This window comes from Miscanthus floridulus, chromosome 3 (assembly GCF_019320115.1).
Source record: "Miscanthus floridulus cultivar M001 chromosome 3, ASM1932011v1, whole genome shotgun sequence".
NCBI classification, from domain to species: domain Eukaryota; kingdom Viridiplantae; phylum Streptophyta; class Magnoliopsida; order Poales; family Poaceae; genus Miscanthus; species Miscanthus floridulus.
The window spans coordinates 1,455,322-1,478,688 of NC_089582.1; the positions used below are offsets into that span (position 1 = coordinate 1,455,322).

At 46.8% G+C, this 23,367-nt stretch overlaps 1 protein-coding gene and 1 long non-coding RNA gene across 2 annotated transcripts; one reads left to right on the forward strand and one right to left on the reverse strand.

Moving 5' to 3' along the window:
- Nucleotides 1–5,439: 5,439 nt before the first annotated feature.
- On the reverse strand, nucleotides 5,440–13,520 carry LOC136542958 (vegetative cell wall protein gp1-like). The gene is made up of 7 exons (XM_066535561.1): nucleotides 13,275–13,520; nucleotides 11,286–11,558; nucleotides 10,626–11,160; nucleotides 10,117–10,173; nucleotides 5,871–5,951; nucleotides 5,542–5,598; nucleotides 5,440–5,450 (listed from the first exon to the last, which is right to left on the reverse strand). Exons 1-7 carry the CDS (start codon nucleotides 13,518–13,520, stop codon nucleotides 5,440–5,442), a joined length of 1,260 nt encoding a protein of 419 aa, XP_066391658.1.
- Nucleotides 13,521–15,391: 1,871 nt separating this feature from the next.
- Nucleotides 15,392–16,342, forward strand: LOC136544746 (uncharacterized). Its single transcript, XR_010780820.1, has 2 exons — nucleotides 15,392–15,620; nucleotides 15,699–16,342. It is a non-coding gene; the product is annotated as an uncharacterized lncRNA (long non-coding RNA).
- Nucleotides 16,343–23,367: the final 7,025 nt, after the last annotated feature.

The window sequence follows — 23,367 nt, forward strand, 5'->3', positions numbered from 1 at the left end:
TGCGAGAACGAGGACCGTCGATGCTTCTATTGTGGGCACTTTTCTCGTGGGCCCTGTGGCCCCGACGGAGCCCGTGCCTCCGATGGAAGCATCAGCTATGTCTACGTAAGCAAATCAATAATAGCTTTTACTTATCTATGTTATGTAATATGGGATTTTTTTTCCCACACTGGTGTACTGTGCTTTAACGTTACATATTTAAGTTGTTGTCAAAAAATAGTTATAGCAGTCCTCCAACTAATACTTAGCAGGTCTATTTGGATCCATTAGTACTAATTTTAACTACTAATGATCCAAACAGGCCCTAACTGCCTCAGTTCATATGTTTCACCCGTCTCTAGAGCTGATCTCTGTGGTAGTGGTATTTGAGCTATTCGCCTATTCAGTATGATTGCTCATTGACAGAGTAATAAATAGTCGGCTATAGATATTTCACAGCTGGGCCACGTTTAGTTCGGCCGAATCGGCTACAGTGTCGTTTTGTTTTTATTTGGTAATAATTGTCCAATCGTTGACTAATTAGGCTCAAAACGTTCATCTCGCAAAGTACAACCAAACTGTGCAATTAGTTTTTGATTTCGTCAATATTTAGTACTCCATGCATGTACCGCAAATTTGATGTGACGGGAAATCTTCTTTTTACATAGTGTTAAAGTTGAGAATTTGGTGGAACTAAACAGAGCCCTGGGTTCTCACGAGGCTACCACCTAGCTATGCCCACTATAAGGGGCTGCTTAAAAAAAAAGCTATATCTCACCATGCTTGTCAGCCTAGCGGAAGATTGAGGGGGTAGGAACAGGCCTAAAATTAAGGGCCTATTTGATCTATTAGCATTAAAAATTAGCAGCTAAAATTTAAATAGACCTGTTAAATATTAGCTAGAAGGCTACTAACTATTAGTTTCATTAGTAGCTTTGGAGTCATTAATAAGTGCTAATAGCCAATTCATATGCACCTTCAACTCATTATCCAACCACCTATTAGCATGTGGGTCCAATCAGCCTACCTAAAAAATAGCTAGCTCTAAAATTAGCAACTATTAGCTAGCTAATTTTTAGTGCTAAAAGATCTAAACAGACACAAGAATAAATGGAAAAGCTACTTACTGGTGCATCCGATGTCATCATCGTAGGGATTGCCCTCGAAGCCTTGCTTGCATCTGCAGAGGTAACCAGGCCCGTTGAGATCTCAAAGTCCTTCCCGTGGGAGCAGACGCCGCCGATGCCGAACGGGTAGGGGATGTCGACGTCGCCGCATTTGGTAGGGCATTCGGGCTCGGCCGTGGCTGCTATTGCCGCCAGAATTACCAGAGCAGGCAGCAGGGACGACGACTTCGCCGGCGGCGACATTGGTTAATTACTTGGCTTGTTCAGTGCTCAATGAGCTGATGAGATCTGGCTCTAGTTTGCACGAACCACCAATGCCATGGGCATATATCCCTCGTTTAAATATATAGCTAGCCAGCAGTAAAAGGAATTTTTGCTACATATCGATGAAATCCGTTTCTTAATTCCAAAACGATGTCTACAAAGCCTGTCAGCGTCGCTGTGAGTTAACTACCCTGCTAATTAAACCCGTGCTTTTGGCATTGTACGTACGTCCCCTTTATTTGGTTCGTACAAGCGGCGTGCAGCACAATGTTGGATTGATCGTATGGCCAATTTGCCGGCTGGCCGGCTGGGGCAAATGGCACTATCGTTCATTCGTTTGACGATAAAAAGTAACTCCCGTTTCCAAATGTATCGCTGTGAAATTATGCCCATAAACAAAAAGGGCAGAGGTTTTTCAAAGGGACTACTCCGACACATATCTAGTACTCTCTCCGTTCTAAATTATAATTCGTTTGATTTTTTTAGCCTCAAGTTTGACCGCTCGTCTTATTCAAAAAATTTGTACAAACATAGTCAAATTTAAGTCATTCTTGAAGAACTTTTGTTAATAAAGCAAGCAACAACAAAAAAAAGTGATATTTAGCATAAAATTTTGAATAAGACGAGTGATCAAACTTGGAGTAACAAAAAGTCAAACGAATTATAATTTGGAACAGATTTAGTACTACCGTACCATGACTATGTTGATGTCTTAATAAAATTATAAACAGGTACACCGGGGGGGGGGGGGGATTCTATGCGCCCGTAATGCACACCACCTCTATCCTGTGCAGCACCACTCAGGAGCCGTCGATAAGTTGATGGGCTGTGCTGTGTGCCGTGAAAACATTAGGCTGAAAGATAGGCCAAGCCCTGCATGTTGCATGCATGGATACGAGGATGAATGAAATGGCAACAGAGCCGTGCTGCACGAAGGTGCTGTGAACCAGGAGTGTCATGGGTGAAACTACCTATTCCTCCCTCCGTTCCAAGACGTCTTATAATTTGAGACGGATTTAGTATATCATAGTTGGTGCACATGCACCCACGCTGCCTCACTGCAAAAAGAAATTTAATTCAGAAATAACTATCATAAATTTCTGGAAATCCAACACCCTCGGCTCAACTACATGGGAAAAAAATTCTGGGACGGTGTCGTACCTGCGCCTGGTGTGACACTGCCCAGTTGATAGACACGTGTCCCAGCTTCCAATCCAAATATCATGTTTAATGGATGCAAACATATGCAGCTAAAGTTAATCATTTCCTAAACTGGTTGCTACATAAAGGTAATCAGTATTTTTCAGAACTTAAACTAGTTGCTAGATCAAAGAAGAATATTCACTACTGGAGGCCGCGGCTTTGCCGAGTGTTTTTACACTCGGCAAAGAGCCCTTTGCACTCGGCAAAGGCTTTACCGAGTATAGCACTTGGCAAAGTCCGCTCGGCAAAATTTTTCTCGGCAAAGGGTCTTTGCCGAGTGCTTTTTATCGGGGTACTCGGCAAAATAAAAAACAATTTTACCGAGTGCTTGGGGCGGCACTCGGCAAAATATTTTTGGCCGTTGCTCGTCGGCCGTTAACGTTTATTTTGCCGAGGGTCTGACCCAGCACTCGGCAAAAAAAATTATTTTTTTAAAAAATTACTTTGTCGAGTGCCCAAGTCCAGGCACTCGGCAAAGTTTTTTCTAGATTTTTTTTAAAAAAAATACTTTGCCGAGTGCCCCTGCCCAGACACTCGGCAAAGTTTTTTTATTTTTTTTTAAAAAATACTTTGCCGAGTGCCCCAACCCAGACACTCGGCAAAGTTTTTTTTATTTTTTTTAAATAATTTCTTTGTCGAGTGTCCCTGTTTAGGCACTCGGCAAAGAATTTCTGGATTTTTTTAAAAAAATACTTTGCCGAGTGCCCCTGCCTAGGCACTCGGCAAAGTTTTTTTTAAAAAAATACTTTGCCGAGTGCCCCTGCCTAGGCACTCGGCAAAGTTTTTTTTTTATTTTTTTTTAAATACTTTGCCGAGTGCCCCAGCCCAGGCACTCGGCAAAGAATTTCTGGATTTTTTTTGGAAAAACTTTGCCGAGTGCCTTGCCCATGGCACTCGGCAAAGACCCCGAGAATTGCAATTTTTTTTTACATTCCATTGTAACAGACAATATATATATATCGCATCTATATCACCAACATGCATTATATATCGCAAGCACACGCATATTTAATAAATCCATCGAAAATCCATCACCAATGCACCAAAGTTCAACATCACAAGTTTATTTTTACAAATTCAACATCACAAAGTTCAACATCTCTACTGCGGCGACGGAAACTGCAGGTGTGGCCCCCTGGACAGCGGTGAAGGACCGGACTACGGCGAAGGGTTGACGTGATCAGCCGTCGTTGACACGCTAGCAGGATTGTATGTGTTAGACTCAAAATTGAAAATTTCGGCAGCACCTCCCCTGCATGGGGAGGTTTCCAACCTGCAAGAAACAATGACACGAAGGCCGACAATCACAATGGCACGAAGGCCGACAATCCCAACAGCACAAAGGCCGAAAATCACAATGGCACAAAGGCCGACAATCCCAACGGCACGAACGCATTAAACTTTCATACTCATAGGAGTGAAGTGTCGAACCGGAGCTGGAGCTGGCAACTGCACTTGGACACCCGTTGCTTGCCCGATGGTTTGCATGATTTGATACATGTCCGCCATCTGCTTCTACGTGGCCTCCAGCTCTGCGGTCAGGTGCGCTTGCGTCTCCCTTGTCTCTGCCAGCTCGGCCTGCAGTGTTTCAATCACATGTTTCAGTATTGCAAATTTGATCAATGTGTGTAATGTTCAATGTACGACGAGTGAAATCGGAATTACATGAAGTTTGTCGACCCACGACAGTGTTGGAGTAGGTCGTGCACGTATGGGAAGGCTTCTGGCCATGCTCCGTGCCCTCACGTCGGAGAGAGAGGGTGCAGAGCTCGAGGAGTCGATGCCATCTGCAATCCACAACCACCCGTGCTTCCTGCCTTGCCCCAGCCTCATGATCACCTCTGTCTCAAGGGGCTCAGTGCTTAGATTGTGATCTGAGCCACGGAGCGCCCTAACCGCCTCCGTGTAGTCTCTGACCTTAGCGTGGACGCTCGAGTCAGAGTAAGCTTGGGCAGGGGCATTCGGGTTGAAGACGACACTGGATTTCACCAGGCCCATGTGGGACATAGCCCATGCCCCAAACTCCGACACCGACACGTCCGAGTGTGCCACCTCCTGCGAGAAAGACGGCAAGATGATTAGAAATTAGGCAAAATTGAGTGTTAGAATAGATAAATGACATCTCGTACAAGTGCCCGCTTGAATGCGGGGAGGTTGCGGCTGCCTTGGTGGTGAGTTGGAGCGGTCCTCAGTGCCCGCTTCCGCTTGCCTTGCTCGTGCTTTGTGATGTATGCCGGGTCAAGGTACCTGTCCATGATCCTCGACCATGCTGATCTATGCGACATGCACCACGAGGTTGGCACCTACACATCATCAAGTGTTTGACATATAAGAAGATCAATTCTGGACCTACTAAATCTCAAAACGAATTAATATTATTCACCTACCTGAAGGTACTGCTCCTTGGTCAGCGCCACATTTCTTGCACTGGTTTTGTTGAGGGGCTCTTTCTTGATGGACCTATAGTAGTCGACGTGGGCCTAGAGTCGCGCCTCGTGAATCATGTCGCCGACGTACTTCTTACAGGCTTTGTGTGCCGTCTGATCCACCAGGGTCTCTCTACCTTCTTCGGCCTTGAAGTACCTCTACATACAAACACGATGTATCCGTTCATTATTTCAATAAAAGACTTAAGCAATAGAGGAGATGTATTGAGCTATGTTGTGAGACACTTACCCAAAAGTCCGCCACAACCCACTCCTGCTTGTTGTCCTGCTCGTCATCCGAGCCGAGCTTGTACCTGTCCCATGACCAGGCCGGCTCCCACCTCCCTCTTTCAAGTCCACAAGGCCGGGGAAGTGTTTCCTGCATAGACATCCCAGGACGGTTGCGGGGGTGCGTGGGGGGTCAAGAGCACCCGACAGAACTAGCCAGCCCCTGCATAAGTGATTATGAAAAATTATCAGTTTCTCTTTTGATTTTCAACGTATCATATGAAGTACTAGTGATAACATGTATAGTTACTTACCTTCTTCCCACAGGATGAACCAGTGGGCGTCGGTCAGGAAGCGGAACCAGAGGAAGGCTTGTGGGACCTCATAGGTAGGGAGCTGAGAAAGCAGAACTATCCTCCGTCTACTGAGTCCCCTCATCCCCCGACGGAGTGTCTGTGGTCGTGCCCGTGGCCGCCACGTGGTCCTTCGGGGTAGGAGACGGGTCCTTCGGCTGGTCGAGAGCCGGGGGAGGAGGCGGGTCCCTCCTAGGGCAACCTCGACCCCTCCCCCTCCCCCCTCCCCCTCCCCATGCTGGGGCGACCCGGGCCTGCTCTCGCCGCTAGGGGCAAAGACGTCCCCTTGCCTCCATCAGGAGGGCATAGCCTCTGGTACACCGAGAGCACCTGCCTCGGTGAACGGTTGCCCACCATCTTTGTTCTGTCACCTGCAATGTACAAAGAATGAACAACAAGCATTAGTACATACACGTCAAATAGTTCAAAATGAATAAACATAACAAAATTTAATAAAAAACATAGTATTACATTGTTTAGGAATAATCTTCATAATTGGGGTCATAGGTCTCATCATCACTGTCAAAATTGTCCAAATGGGCAACACTATTCGAAGGTTCTGTGTCTTCTTCATTGTCTTTGCCTAAATGGAATCGCTCAAGCATTTGAATGTCCTTCGGATTTAGCACTACATCTCCAGGGTCCTTGTCATCAACCGTTTCATTGTCTACTTCCATGGCGGTCATCACACCGGGTAAGACTATCTCAAAGCTCCCTTGTAGCCCATCTGCTTGATAGAACTCTCCATCATATATGTTTGTGTCGAAGGTGTAATCTTCATCGTTTGGAACATGTAGTTTACCGTGCGAAGATACTTGGTGCACAATAGACCAACCCTTAAGATGGTCTTTGTCTTGGCACGCGTATGGTGTATGATACACTTGCAAGGCTTGTTGAGCCACAATATAGACATCTTTTCCTTTATAGATGGAATCATGCCTAATCTCGACTAGCCCAAGATGAGGGGTCCATCTCGTTCGTGTAGGATCAAACCAGTGGCACTTGAATATGACAGGAGTAAGAGGTACCCAGCCCTCATATTCAAGTTCATAGATCTCCTCAATTATTCCGTAGTATTCGACGCCATTAGTGCCCGACATAAAAACTTGGTTGTTGGTGGTTTTTCGACCGGGCCGAGTTTGCTTGTGTCTTGACATGTGGAAGCGATATCCGTTCATGTCATAACCGGTATATGACTTCACCCTTAACTTGAAGCCATTTGCAACCTGTCTCAACTCATCACTCATGGACGCATTGGTTTGCGCCTGCAAGCTCAAGCATGATACATCGTTATACTATTGGAACGTACAAGCTACTAAGGAATATCGACGAACGTATGACCTTTTGTTTGAATCAAGAAATGAAACCAGGCCTCCTAGCTCCTGCACCCTCTAAAAGAAGGGTATCATGTTCGTGCGGGGTAGGATCCCTTGATTGATGCCACTCTTGACAAACAAATTCCCTGTACCAAAGAGAATCAATGGGGTTCGATACAAAATAGTGATGTCGTATTGAAACAAGTTCGTTGAGAACTTACTTAATGAATGGCGCAACCTCGACAAGGTTGGTGAACACATATAGCGTGATTCTGCGCCCCTCTTCTGGATCCAATCTCTTGGGGGTCGATCCACTTGCGCTGCCTAGTTGGCATTTGAAAAGGCTGAGGGTCGATTCAACTTCGCCAGCATTGTAACGAGGGGGTGGATTATGCTTGCTAGGAAGGTTCGACTTGTAGTAGGATGTCGTGAAGTTTGCAACCTCCTCCCAAATGCTTGCCTCTGCAATGGAAGCCTCAATTCTGGCTTTATTTGTACATTTCTTGCGAAGAGTCTTTAGACATCGCTCGATTGGATAGCACCAACAGGCCTACATGGGCCCCCCCAACCGTGCCTTGATCGGGAGGTGCACAATCAGATCTGCATCAGCAAGAAGAAGCCGGGTGGAAAGATCTTCTCAAGCTCATAGACCAACTCAGGTGCCATAGTTTCCAATTCTATAATGACGGTCGAAGATAGCTCCTTGGCACAAAGCTGGCGAAAGAAGTAGCTCAACTTTGCCAACACTAGCCAGACATGCTTAGAGACATAGCCTCAAACCATCGATGGAAGTATGCGCTCAATCCATATGTGGTAGTATGACTCTTCATCCCGTTGACTCGCAGAGTCTCTAAGTTCACTCCCCTGCTCAGATTCGCTGCATACCCATCAAGGTACATTAAATTCTTGATCCATCAAAGTACTTCCCTCCTTTGATCGATTTTCAAGACATAGGGGGCCCTAGGCCTTCTCCACTGCTTTCCTGTTGCAGGAGGCCGCATCTCTAGGTTTGGCCTATCACACAACGTCGCCAGGTCCACTCTGGCCTTAGGGTTGTCCTTAGACTTGTCAGTGTCCATGAGCGTTGCCCAAAGTGTCTCGGTGATATTCTTTTCAGTGTGCATGACATCAATGTTATGGGGCAGTAGGAGGTCATCGAAATAGGGGAGCCTCATCAAGCCGGACTTATGAGTCCACATATGTTGCTCACCATATCCCACGAAACCACCATCTTCGTTGGGCATGAGAGCATCTATTTGAGCACAAACCTCTGCCCCAGTCCTCAAGTGCGGTCTAGGGTCCATCGCTTTGACACCTTTTGTAAAGCTCTTGATGTCTTCTCTGAATGGATGGTCAAGAGGGAGGAATTGACGATGTTTGTCAAACGACGAATACTTGCCACCCTTCTTCAACCATATGAACCTCACAGCTTTCTTGCATATTGGGCATGGGAACTTCCCCTGAACACACCAGGCGCACATTAACCCATACCCTAGGAAGTTGTGCAGGGAGTAGTGGTACCAAACGTGCATTTTGAAGCTAGTCTTCGTAGCTCGGTCGTAAGTCCACACCCCTTTGACCCAAGCATCAATCAACTCATCTATCATAGGCTACATGAAGACACCCATATTACTCCTCAGGTGTCCAGGATTATCAATGATAGGAACACGATATGCCATTGAAAGGAGACGCTGGGGGAGATTCAGGGGGATGACGAACACGGGCCAACATGTGTATGGTGCAGCCATCATGCCATATGGATTGAACCCATCTGTTGCCAGCGCGACACGTACATTATGAGCCTCCTCTGCTTTGAGAGGATGCCACGAATTGAAGTACTTCCATGCATCAGCATCGGATGGATGTACCATCTTCTCAGGATTGTATCTTGTGCCATTTTTGTGCCATGTCATCTATTTCGCGGATTCCTCGGTCATGAATAGCCGTTGGAGCCTTGGCAGGAACAGAAGGTGTCGTAGGACTCTCATGGGGATCTTAAGCTACCACTTCTGGCCATCGCCTGAGTCTACCTCCATGTACCTAGAGGATTTACACTTCGGGCAGTACTTTGCATCTGCGTGTTCTTTCCTAAATAGGACGCACCCCTTCGGACACACACGTATCTTGTCATACGACATCTTAAGTGCAAGAAGGAGCTTCTCTGACTCATACAAGTTCTTCGGCATAATGTGTGTCTTTGGTAGCATATTGCTCCACACGGCCACCATCTTGTCGAAGCCTTCTCGACTTAGGTTTAACTCGGCCATGAAGGGGTCTCTGTGCCGAGTCCAACATCAGGTAGAAGGCATCTGCGGCAGCCTCCATCTCCTCCTTATCACGTCCTTCAGTGAACTGAGCTTGGTGCGTGTTAGCCAGCAAGTCTGCTACCCCAGCATCATCATCGAAAGCCTCGAGCCGTGGTCTCACCACCTCCTCCCTGATACAATCGGCTTCACCATGGTGGATCCACCGGTGGTAGCCCGGAGTAAATCCAAACTTCACAATATGTTTACCCATGGTTAACCTATCTTTCCTTCTTCTGTTGTCACAACCGCTGCACGGACAAACCACTAGAGAATGGCCTCCAGCACTCTCACTAAATGCATGCTGTAAGAATTATTCAACCTTGACTATAAACAGCAAGTCGTAATCGTGCTCGTCTCTCCGGAGCATGTACATCCACTCACGGTCCTCCATCCTTTAACAGACGTATCCAGCACATATGAGTCACCATCAATTGCATCTACGCGGTGTCCCTACTCTCTAATAGGTGAGGATAGGTCCTAATCCCACCCGTGGATCCGAAGATGAGGTTAGTTTCCATGCTCCGCTCCTGTCCGAGACAAAATTTTGGCAGCACCTCCCTGTTGTTCTCCCGATACACGTCTCGCAAGGGAGAGTGTGTATCCGGAGAACAACAGGGGGTGATGCCAAAACACCGTCTCGGACCGGAGCGGACCATGGAAACTAACCCATCTACGCATCCATGGGCTGTCCAAAAACGTGGACAATCCGAAACAGAAATGCTCACAGATATGCAAAGATCTGCTTATCTCCAAAGATATCTCTTTCGGACGGGAGACACCTAACTAGGCTACACCGATCTATGACGACAGACAAGTGGAAAGAGAAATGATTTATACCTAGGGTGTTGGTGAAGTCAAGCTAGCGAGGCAGTGGCGAGTCGACGCAGTGGCGAGGCGACGCAGTGCAGGCAGACCCGCGACGCCGACGAAGACGATCGGGGACCTCCGGGTCACCTCCGACAGGTCCTGCTCTGCAAAAGAAGAAACACGACACTATAAGTTCAAAATTTTGGTAGCACCTCCCCTGCACGGGGAGGTTTCCAAAACCTGCAAAAAAACAACGGCACGAAGGCCGATAATCACAAACAGCACGAAGGCAGATAAGAATAGCGGCACGAAGGCCGACATCACAACGGCACGAAGGCCGACAAACGGAGAAAGGGTGGATATACCTTGCCCACGCTCGTAGGCGGTTCGGTGACGGTAGGGGCATCGGTAGGACGGGCACGCGGAGAAGACGGCTAAGGCACCTCCTCCTCCCCTCCACCTCGGCTTCCTCCCCCTCTCCCCCTCTCCCCTTCTCCTCCTCCTTAATCCTTTTTCTTCTCTTTTTTCCATCTCCTTCTTCTTCCTTTTCCTTCTCTTTCTTTCTCCTCTTTTTTCTTCCTTCTTCTTCCTTCTTCTCCTCCCTTCTTCTTCTTACTGCTGCTTCCTCCTCCTTCTTCCAAGCCGGTGGCAAGAGCAGGGGAGCACAGGGGCACACGGGGCCGGCGTGTGTAGGGCAGGACGGCCGCGCGCGCCGATGGGTGGCAGCACGCGTGGACAGCGGCGACGGGCCGCGCTGACGGCGGCGGGCAGAGCTGACGGCGGCGGTGCAGCCGGGCTGGGGGGTGCTCGGGGGTGGGGGCGCACGGTGGCGGGGGCTCGCCGGCGTGGGTGCACCGTGGAGCCGCGCGGCCAGGCTGGGGGTGCTCGGGGGCGGGTGATGCAGGGGAGGGGGCGCGCGGTGGCGGTGGCTCACCGGCGTGGGCGCGGCGGGGAGCCGCGCGGCCGGACGGCGCGGCGGGGCTAGGGGTGCTCAGGGGCGGGGGTGCGCGGTGGTGGGGTCTCACTGGCGTGGGCGCGGCGGGGAGCCGCGCGGCCGGGCTGGGCGGTGCTCGGGGGCGGGGCCACGCGGTGGCGGGGGCTCGCCGGCGTGGGCGCACCAGGGAGCCGCGCGACCGGGCGGCGCGGCGGGGCTGGGGGGTGCTCGGGGGGCGGGGTTGCGCGGTGGCGGGGTCTCACCGGCGTGGGCGCGTCGGGGAGCCACGCGACTGAGCTGGGGAGTGCTCGGGGGCGGGGGCGCGCGGTGGCGGGGGCTTGCCGGCGTGGGCGCACCGGGGAGCCACGCGGCCGGGGCGGCGCGGCGGGGCTGGGGGTGCTCGGGGGGCGGGGTTGCGCGGTGGCGGGGGTCTCGCCGGCGTGGGCGCGCCGGGGAGCCGCGCGACCGGGCTAGGGAGTGCTCGGGGGCGGGGGGCGCGTGGTGGCGGGGGCTCACCGGCGTGGGCGCGCCGGTGCGGCGGAGCGGCGGTGGCGGCGCTGGCCGGCCGGGATGCGCGACGGGCGTCGGGACAGAGCAGAGCGGGCAGATAGGGTTCTGGGGGTGGGGGGATTTTGGGCCGGCGGTTTTTTAAAAAAACTTATTTTGCCGAGTGTAAGCGTTGGGCACTCGGCAATTTTTTTTTAATTTTTTAAAACTTATTTTGCCGAGTGCCAGCGTCAAGCACTCAGCAAATTTTTTTAATTTTTGAAAATCAACTTTGCCGAGTGCCCCCTGGGCCGGCACTCGGCAAAGCCCACTTTGCCAAGTGCCCCCCATGGCACTCGGCAATTTTTTTTTTTGATTTTGGGCCCAAAATTTTTTCTGTGGCCTTATGACAGTATTTCAAACTCTGTTTTAAAATTTGGGGCAATTTTGACTTTTTTTTATATATTTCATTAGTTTATTTCGTTTCGTCTAATTTTTTTGGGATATTTCAAATTTGAACTGCAGGTACATGGAATAATGGACTTTGGTCATCCAAAAATTAATACTCATGATATTTAGGGTATGTTTAGGCCGTATCCAGAAAGTCACATGAAATCTCGAGCATCTCGTTGACGTAACATGTCGAGGTACTTGCCGAAAATGTGATTTTAAATTATATAAAATGCAAACGAAGTCCAAAAATCATGAAACTTGTCAAGGCGTCGTGTTATCACATGTGAAGGCTGAGGTTTCGAGCAATTTATAAACCTTTACAATTTTTTACCACAGCCTCCACATGTGATAACACGACGCCTCGACAAGTTTCATGATTTTCGGACTTCGTTTGCATTTTATATAATTTAAAATCACATTTCCAGCAAGTACCTCGACATGTTACGTCAACGAGATGCTCAAGATTTCATGTGACTTCCTGGATACGGCCTAAACATACCCTAAATATCATGAGTATCAATTTTTAGATGACCAAAGTCCATTATTCCATGTACCTGCAGTTCAAATTTGAAATATCCCAAAAAATTAGACGAAACGAAATAAACTAATAAAATATATCAAAAAAGTCAAAATTGCCCCAAATTTTAAAATAGAGTTTGAAATACTGTCACAATGCCACAGAAAAAAATTTGGGCCCAAAATCAAAAAAAAAATTTGCCGAGTGCCATGGGGGCACTCGCAAAGTGGGCTTTGCCGAGTGCCGGCCTAGGGGGCACTCGGCAAAGTTGATTTTCAAAAAAAAAAATTTGTCGAGTGCCTGACGCTAGCACTCGGCAAAATAAGTTTTAAAAAATTAAAAAAAAAATTTGCCGAGTGCCCAACGCTTACACTCGGCAAAATAAGTTTTTAAAAATAATAAAAAAAATTTGCCGAGTGCCATCCGTTAGGCACTCGGCAAAATCTGACGGCAGGTTGTCGCCGTCACGGCCGGCCACCTTTTGCCGAGTGGGACTTTTGCCGAGTGCCGCGGCACTCGGCAAAGCCCAGATTTGCCGAGAGCCAGGCTTTGCCGAGTGCCACCTTTGCCGAGTGCTTTATTTTGCCGAGTGCGGCACTCGGCAAAATATTTCTTTACCGAGTGCTCCGATAAAAAGCACTCGGCAAAGTACAGTTTTCCTGTAGTGATTCTGCCAATCAACAGTCAACCGAAAGCAAGAGAATACGAAAAGCTAGCAGGATTGGAGGTTTGTCATGAATATATCCAGAGTTAATTTCACCTGAGATACGGAGCCTGGCTGAAGTCAAGTCATATGCAACATATAAAATTGAAAATTCCATCTAAATATTCTGTGTGGAAGATGGAGTCGGCTTTCCAGGACGATGTTATTCTACTAGCCATCGACAGCAGCGGCAACGGGTGGCGCAGCGGCCGTCCGGGATGACCACGGTGTACTCCGCCAGCACCCTGCGGCCAGCGGCACGCACAGTTGCACGGCCAGGGGGCACGCGCGGCGCAGCGGCCGTCCGACCAGGGGCGCTTATGGAGGGGAGGGGATATTTTGTGCCCTTACCCGTCGTCGGTCTGAGAGGAATGCCGGCGGCTTTCTCGTCCTTGGCTGCCGTCACCTCCATCTTCATCGGCAGAAGGTGTCGCCGTCCTGGACGAAGGTGTCCAAAAAAGCGACATCGTCGCCTTGTGTCTGGACATCGTGGAGGCAGGTGCGCGCACCGACGCAGCTGTTGGCGTGTTGCACGCAGGGGCCGTCGCCGCTGCAGGTGTGGGCATCGACGACGACGAAGGTGTCCCTGTTGCCGCTCTCGCCGGTCCCTCCGCACGGGTCGCCATCTTCTTCCCCTTGGTCGAGGCCCAAAACCCTAACTGGCGCCTGGCGGCTGCGGCTATATGCTCTCCCACCCGATTAGATTAGCGAGTATTAGGAATGGAGATGAATAGTCACTTCACGTAATGTGGGGAGGGAAAAACGTGGGAGCAGTGGTGGGCGCGGGTGTTTTGGCACAAGAAATTTCGCTGCAAAGAATGGCGCCACTGAGTTTCATTTGGAAAATTTGGTGGGATCTGTGACAGCGGTGTAGGCTTCCCAAATTTTCAAATTTATAAGTTGGTTGTCGTCTCATCACGTTGATGGTCCAGGTCCACTAACGATTTAATGATATTTGAACAAGTTTTACTAAGATTCCAATAAACAAAGAGTTAGCTCGGTTCCAAAAAAAAAGGTGCGCGAAGAGCCCTACGACATATCTATTTTTTTATGCTGTTACCGGACAACAGATGAATTTTAAATAAAAACTTGGTAATTTCAAAAAACTTGGTAATTTAAAAAAAACTTGGTACACATTTTAAATTAAAAAAACTTATACTAGCACCTTTAAAACTTTATACTTTATAAGATTTAAAACTTTGTAATTTCAAACTTTTTTAAAAAAATCATAAACTTTATACTAGGACAATTTAAAATTTGTATTTCAAGATTTTAGTAGCAGCAGCAGCAGCAGCAGCAGTAGTATAGCGTGGTACCGACGCACAAGAAGGTAGCCCCTGCTTATCTCGTCCCGGCATGGCGACGCTCTCCCGCGCGGCCTCGTCCGCGGCACGGCGCCTCGTTGCTGCTGAGGGTCGACCAGGGCTGAGACTGGTTTGTGCACCTCGACGCCGATGAGTACCCGCTCGTGACACCCGATGGTGATTCCTCTTCTCTACACCTATCGCCGAGCTCACCGTCGTCCTCGACGTCCTCCCTGCCGCCTCGCTCTGCCTCTCATGGGACGCCGCCTAGTACCCGCCTCGCTCTACCTCTCGTGGGACTCCGCCCAGTGCATCGACTTCGGTGATTCCTCTTCTCTACACCTATTGCCGAGCTCGCCGACGTCCTCGACGCCCTCCCCGCCGCCTCACTCTGCCTCTCGCGAGGCTTGCCCTAGCGCCGAGGGAATCGGTGCCGACCACCGACCACCAACCAGCGAATCGCGGCCGCTCCAGCGAGAAGGATGGCGAGGGCGAGAGGGGGAGGACACGCGCCTTTGCAATCGCAGCAGCTCCGGTGGTAGTAGCAGTAGTAGTGATACTTGTTTAATGTGAGTGGAGATAGTTCCACGGTGAATAAATTCTACAGGTAGTAGTAGTAATAGTGAAAGGTTTCTTAACATAAGTTTCATAAGGAGGAAAAAACAGTAAGAAAACACCAAAAAAAATATTTTTTATCAATCAAAGTCAAAGTAGCAAAAAGCAACAATGTTAGAAAGGATTTTGGAAAAGTAGTAGATTAAAAATTGCTCCACGCGCGCTTCAAACCCAGGACCTAGAGTTCACACAAAGGCTCATCTACCACCGGGTTACTGAGGTTTGTCTGATACTAAGCGGCGTTTATTTTACTTGTACAGATGCGGTGATGATTTTCTTAAGTGGATCGGCTGCGGCGGGCGAGGGGTATGTAAAGCGTGCGCCACACCCATCCTCGTCACGGGCGACTCTCATATTTGTCGGCTCACTCGCAGGTGAGTCCGCTAGCGCTTGGCTCCGGGCTTTCACGGGCTTGGGCTTTCATCTGTTACTCGTCCAAGGCGCGGAGGCGACCGTCGTCCAAGGCGTCGAGGAGCAGGACTCCACACCGGAGTCGAGGAAGCCGGCCCCGCTGACGGCCCGGGCGGTTCGACCCTCTCAGATCCGCAACCTCCGCCGGCGCCCTTCCCTCCGCCACCAACGCCGGCAAAAGTTCTTCGGTATGCAACTGTAGTGGTGCACACCCCCTTTTTGCCTATCAAGGCAGCCTGTGACTGTTTTTAAAATTGCTTGATCAGGCACACATGGACCGATTCTGAAATTGCTTGGTCAGGCACACATGGATTTGATGACACAAGATGACACAATTTGGTTGAACGCCAATCATGAATTCCTCCTCACCGTGGTTGAAGCCCAATCCCTCTCCCTCTCCTGTTTCTGTAATTCGTTTATTCACATGTGAAAGCAATTTCCATTAACAGGATATCATGTTAATGTAAACTACTGTTACAGTACACCCTCTGAGCCTTTAAGGTCTTGCCGTTCAGTACATATTGATGATGTTTATTTTTTCTTTTATGTTGCAGTCAGTTCAGATATGTAAGATCGATAGAAAAACTGAACACCAGCAGAGGTACTGAAGGCAACAATAATTTGCTGAAGTGTGGACAGATGTGCCCGAGTGAGCTTCGCATGCCATTTGGAAGAAGCATCAGCCTGTTGTGAACTTAAGTTGATGGATAACTCACAGAGGTTGCAAAGGACCCAAATAGACTATCGTACAATTTTTTTAGCCTACTTGAGACAATGGCTTTTGTTCTGAAATTGATCTGTAAGAGTTGATCATAGATATGCTATAAGATGTTGTATGCACATTGTAATTTTTGATCTGAAACTTGTATACAAGGTTATCTAGGATGAAGATGATAACACTACTTTGTTTGCTTTGGTTGTGTTTGAGGCCTGTCTAAGCCTTATCTTCGTCCTCTGGTTTGCTGTGCTGCTGCAGCCTGGGCTGTAAATTGTATTTTCTCTGAAAGCTCTCTTTCCTGTCTTAATTGAAAGAGAAAGCTCCTGGTATTTTACTTAAAAAAACACGAAACTCAGTGAGAAATTTGAGAAGACGATAAGAAGGGAATTGGAGTAAGATATGTCTGGAAGGAGCAATATAAAAGACATGCTGTAAGCATTTCAGAAAACAACAAAAAATTCCAACTTGCTGATATTTGTGCTTATGACAGGAACCAATCGGCCTGCAGTTACCTTTTGCAAACACTGAAAGAGTCCAGCCGTGGCCTTTCATGGAAAACAAGAGTTATTTGAAAGCTTCAAACGCACACATTCGCGTTTGCCGCGCACTTGCACAGTTGCATTTGCATACCAAATAGAAGCATAATGCTATTTTTATTTTCAGATGCCGAATGTGTGCTCTTGTTTATCCAAAAATTATACAGAAGAAAGCAAAAAAATTCAAGCTTGCAAGTCACACCTCTGAATAGTGCATTGTATTTTATTTTAATTCTGGGGTCTGGACATAGCAATAATCAGCAGGAATACAGAGATAATCAACTAAAGTAACAAAAAATAAGTATTTAAACAAAGAAATCATCTTCTAGGCTTTCTACCACAACTGGTGCAACAACTCCATCGTCAATGTAGGTGTCATCTTCGTCGTCGTCATCCTCATCAAGTAAGACTGCATCATCTGGTTCGGGAACTGCTTCGCCACGCACCTGATTAATAACAGAGGCATCACCAGTTGTGCCTTCCTTGTCTGCTCTTGTCCAATGAGACAAATCCTCATTTGAGCCTACTAAATTCATGTCTTGGATTCCCACATCAAGTAGATCGACTTCCATGTCACCCTCATTTTCTGCTTCTCGCATGGCAAACAAATTTCTTGGTCTCACCACAACAACACTGGACCATCCTGGCTTGTTCACGAGGTTGACAAAAAACACCAGTTCAGCCTGTGTCGCCAAAATGTAAGGTTCATTTGAATATCGAAACCTGGAAGTATCGATATGGATAACATCATATTTATCCCTACTGTATCCTCTACTTCTGCTGGTACTGGCAGCCGGCACATCATACCAATCACACTGAAACAATACAACTTCTTTTAGTGTAGGGAATTCGAGTGAGATAGTTCTTCTAATCACTCCATACCAAGTCATGTTGCCAATAGTACCATCACCCCTCACAAGCACACCACTGTTTTGTGTGACGAGGTTTCTCTCAATGGCAGTCGTTCGAAATAGCCAGTTATTGATGTAGCATCTATTGAACACACGAGCTCGATGGTACGGTCCTTGAGAAAGGGCATACATCAGTTCACTTGCTTCCCCTTTCTCATATAGTTTGGTGATCTGCAAACCTAGTTTGAAAACAAATGTCTCTGTTAATTAGTACATCGTTCTAACCATTACATGGAATAAAAAAATAAAGAAATAGAACTAACCTTGTCCTCAAACCACCTTACAAAGTGCTCCTCTATTAACATTCTTTATACTATTTTTTTAGTTCTTTCATATGCTCCCTACATCGAAATAGCCAATTAATTAGTTGATGCCACAAACAAATAGTACATTAATTAATGTTGGTATATTGCAACTTACTCGACCCCTGGTCTGGCTTCATCGCAGTTACTAATTATGCAGTGCCTCATCTTCCGAAGCTCATCTCCACCAAATATCTCGATAGTATGTCCTCTCCTCTTGTAATCCATTTCACCAAATATGCTCAGACCAGACGGCGGCTCATTCACAGCTGTATTTTCATGACGATCAGTGCGATTCAGCTTGGTGTCGACGTCCAAGAATCTAGAACAAAATGTAAGGTACTCCTCGCTATGTATGCCTCAGCTATTGAACCTTCTGGGTGCGCCTTGTTCCTCACATAGCCTTTAACAGTACGTAGATACCTCTCAACTGGATACATCCATCTATAACACACGGGCCCTCCAAGTTTAGCCTCTTCAGCTAGATGAACCAGCAAATGAATCATGATATAAAAAAAAACGCAGGTGGGAATACCATCTCAAGGCGGCAAAGAGTCTCTTTAATTGAACTACTACGTTTGTCAAGATCTTCTTCCACCAGCTCCTTCGAACAAAGTGCAGTGAAGAACCTACTAAGGTGAATCAATGGTGTGACAACATCTTCTGGCAACATCTTTCTGATGACTAAGGGTACCAGTTTCTGTAGAATAATATGGTAGTCATGAGTTTTGAGTCCAGAAACCTTGCATGCATTTACTGTCTAGTCAACACATATCTTCGCTCCCTGTAGAAATTGGCACAAACTTTTCTTATCATCCTTATCTAAAAAGTACAAGGCTGGTGGTAAGGTATAATTATCTTCGTCAATAACAGGGTGCTGATCTTGCCTTATCCCTAGCTGTTCCATGTCAAGCCGGGCCTTCTCGTTGTCCTTACATTTACCTTCCATTTCAAGCAAAGTACCCAATATGCTCTCGCATATGTTTTTCTCAATGTGCATCACGTCCAAATTATACCTTATGAGCAAAGAAGACCAGTAAGGGAGCTCAAAGAAAATACTCTTCTTCCTCCAATTGTGCCATCTTTTATCTTCATCATGCTTCCTCTTTTTTGATGTCGCCTTTCCAAAACTCACTTGATCAAAAGTTTCATACTGCTCCAATACGTGCTGACTAGACAGTGGTACTGGAGCCTCCCTAGTTTCCACCTCATTGTTGAAGCTGATCTTGTTCATGCGCCATGGATGGTCTGAGGGCAAAAAACGACGATGTCCCATGTAGCAGTGCTTGTTCCCAAATTTCAACCACAAATAATCTGTATCCTTGTGGCAGTATGGACATGCAAATTTGCCTTTTGTGCTGCAACCAGAAAGCATCGCATATGCTGGAAAGTCATTGATTGTCCAAAGCAGAATAACATGTAGTTTAAAATTCTTCTTTACCTTATCATCCCATGTGTCAATACCCTTTTCCCAAAGCTCCTTTAGCTCATCAATGAGGGGCCTCAAATATACATCAATATTCATTCCAGGAGATTTTTTACCGAGTATCAACATCGACATCATCGAATAAGGTTGTTTCTCAAACAACCAAGAAGGCAAATTGTAAGGGATTAGGATAACAGGCCATGTGGTGTATGTAACATTTTGCATGCCAAAGGGGTTGAAGCCATCAGAAGCAAGACCCAGCCTAATATTACGAGCATCCTTTTCAAACCATTCATACTTCCTATCCACGTGCTTCCATGCCTTCGAGTCAGCAGGGTGACACATTTTGCCATCATTGACCAATTCTTCCTTATGCCATCGCATTTGTGATGATGTGCTCTCGTTCATATATAATCTTCGCAGCCAAGGAGTAAGAGGAAAGTACCGTAGGAAGTTATGTGGGACACGCTTCTTATTTGTTGTATTAGCACCACCATCCGCATCGCCCCACTGATCATGAGCACCGTCGTCGGGCGTTTTCCACCTAGACTCACCACATTTGGGACATGTATCCAGATTCCGCATCGCCCCACTGATCATGAGCACCGTCGTCGGGCGTTTTCCACCTAGACTCACCACATTTGGGACATGTATCCAGATTTGCGTTTTCTTCCAAAAAACACACAATCCTTCTCATAGGGACATCTTTACATAGTCCAAGCCTAGATCTCGAACCACCCTTTGCACTTTCTCCATTGTGTTTGGGACACAGTGGCCTTTAGGGAGAAACCTTGAGAACATATTAAGTACCCCCTCCAATGCTTTGTTACTAATACCGTGCAAGCACTTGACCTGAAAAAGTTCCACAATAAAAGAGACCTTAGCAACCTGGATACAATTCCTTTTCTGCCGCCTGTAATAATTTGAAGAAGATCTTCGCATGTTCATTCGGCTGTTCATTGTCATCAGTATCTCTGATCTCTCCATGTATAGCGCCTCTGATTAGGGATCTAACCAAATTAGTGGCACCACGGTCGTCACTCGGTGCGCCTTCTTCATTGTCTACTCCAACTTCATGTGGTGCTATTTCGTTGTCTACTTCTACATCAGCTGTTGGTGGTGCATCATTGTGTACTTCTACATCAGCTGGTCGTGCGTCCTCATTGTGTAATCCCACATCTGAACCTTCCCCTTCCCTGATAAAGCTTTCAGCAAACCCTCTAGCAAGCAAATGAATCTGGACCACAGACCGTGATCTGTGCGCCATGCATACACATCTAGGACATGGACACGCAGCAGTTCCACCTCTTCATGTGCCACCAAATGTGATGTCCATAAATTGTTGGAGTTTCTCCATCCACTCAGGTGAAGAACGAGGCAAGCGCATCCAACTCGTATCATCACGTGACATTATTTCGCATGATGATGATCACATCAAACAAAAACAAATTAGAATTCTATCAAATATGTTAAAAATAAAAGTACATATATACAGATGTATCAGCTAGCATGCATATATATATATATATATTTATATATATATATATATATATAAAATCAGAAATACTCAGATGAAACGGAGGGTAACCACCACCCTGGGTGCGGTAGCTACCCATCCACTATAATGTTCAGACAGCTCTGGCTCCGGTCTTCCTTCCGAGCTTTTTTCTCATTTGGGAAAATGCAGGACCACGTCGTTTCGTCCTTTGCTACCAGATAAAATCGGTTGCTTCTCTGCACACCCATCCAGGCGCGGTATACCTTTCCACTGACACCCTGCAGAGTAGCACAAAATTTCCATCCGCACTTGCACCAATTCAATGGAAGCGAGACCAATTCAATGGACATATAGATGGTTTGTTTATTTTGGTCCCAGGCTCCCAGCATGCATGCACAGCCACCTAGCGGATGCCCTCCCCCTGGCACCACACTGGGGGTGCGTTTTAGGATTTCTGGATTTGCTAGCAGAGTATTCATTTTTTTTTTATAATGGACGAAACGCAGCCCAGGCCTTTATGGTGTGGTCGAATCAGGAACATGCAGAATGCTTGGTCGTGTCTAGCCGAAATTGAAAATTTTCGCTGGCCTTCGAATTTGTTCAGATGTTTTTGGAGGCTGTGCGTTCTGATTTTGTATCATGGACTCATGGCCTTTTTTATTCAGCTACGAGTACCAAGTTTTTGGCGGCTGTATTATCATTTTTTTCTTCAAATGAAAAATGGTCATGTGGGATCTTATTTTGTAGATAAAATCATAAGAAATATTGAGGTGAAAACAGATTACAAATAGGATATATGGTTAAAAAAATATTAGCAGTTGAAGCTTGATTATCTAAAAATTTTGAACTCCGAGCAGCCTTTTCAGCGGTGATTCTGAACAAGGGTCACGACCTGCATGGGTGAAGGGGAGCTGAGAAAAGTGCAAAGACGGCTGTGGCGTTGTCGCAGTCCCTTTTGTTCTAGTTACTTGATTTTCATCCAATCAAGTTCATTACAGTGTGACATCGTACTTGTTTCTAAAGCAATTTTTTCTAAATTAAGCTGCAGCAAATCTTGTTCAGTAGGGTACATATTTTTTTCCCAAAACGTTTCTTTGGTTGTGGGGGGACATTTTTTTCTCTGGTAATTGTTCTTTTCTTCATTGAAATATGGTTATGTGGGATCTTATTTTGTAGATAAAATCATAAAAAATTTTATGATGAAAACAAATTACAAATCGGACATGTGGTTATGTAGATATTAGCATTTGAAGCTTAAAGAATTTTGAACTCTTTGTGCAAACAAAATGTGAGAAAGACGAGAATGGAGTGTCTGAGCACCACACAAGGACATCTAAATGTTAGGATCGTGTGGGTGTACCTCTGTGTGTAACCGTAGATCCGAGTAGATCTCTTCTTTAGGGTTTCTCTACTCGCCCTTGGACAGTAGCACCGCAGCAGCGTAGGACGCCGGTACCGCGGCGTTGTAGGCGTCGTGGTGGCGATGCCGCGAAGTCCAGTGGCGACCGTGGTGACCCTGCAGAGGCGACGGCGGTGGTGGGGCATCCCGTCGCTGGCAGCACACTTTAGATCGGTTTAGGTTTACAGTGGGTGGGATGGCGGCTGCTCCATTGAACCTCGTAGTGCGAGCCGTGATCCCCACCTCTCTTTTATATGTGCTGTGCGACAGGGGCCCACCAACCATATTAGGGTTGGGCTCCCCTGATCAGGGAGCATAGACAAGGGCCCAATAGGCCGTTGGGCCTATTGGTGGAGATCAACTAACATTCTCCCCCTTATCTCACTACCATCTTTCAATTTCATTTACTTTTGTTCATTCCATTACAGATTAGCGCATAGAGCATGTCTCATCGTCACGGTCCATTGCCGATAGACTTAACAGCTACAACACACTACTCTGTTCTGAAATAGATATTTATCTTTGGGCCTTCTTTTGTCCTGGAATTTTAGGCTTTCCCTTAAACTCATGCTAGCTACATGTTCTCTGAACATGTTGGGTGGTAAGCCTTTTGTAAGCAGATCCGCAAGCATCTTTTCTGTACTTATATGCTCAAGACTTATGACTTGATCCTAGACTTTATCTTTCACAACATAATACTCTATGTCAATGTGTTTGGCAGCACCACTTGACTTATGTTGTGAGTATACTGTATTGCCTGATTATTATCGTAGTATCACTTAAGTGGTCTATAGATATCGTCAACCACCTTCAAACTAGCTATGAACTTCTTTAGTCAGTTCACCTGCCCGTTGCCTCATAACACGCTACAAATTGTCATACATTGTGGACGATGTAGTGACGGTTTGCTTTGAGCTTTTCCATGAAATAGCTCCCCCTTTTGCGAGAGTGAATAGATATCCTTTCTTATTTTTCTATCATCTCTCGCATAATCAGAATCTGAATATCCCACTATGTGGAGTGAATCAGATCTTCTATATGTCATCATGAGGCCTTTCGTTCCTTGCGAATAACGCAAGACTTTCTTTACTAATTTCAGTGTTATATTCCAGAATTACTCTAGAATCTGCCAAGTAAAACCCGAT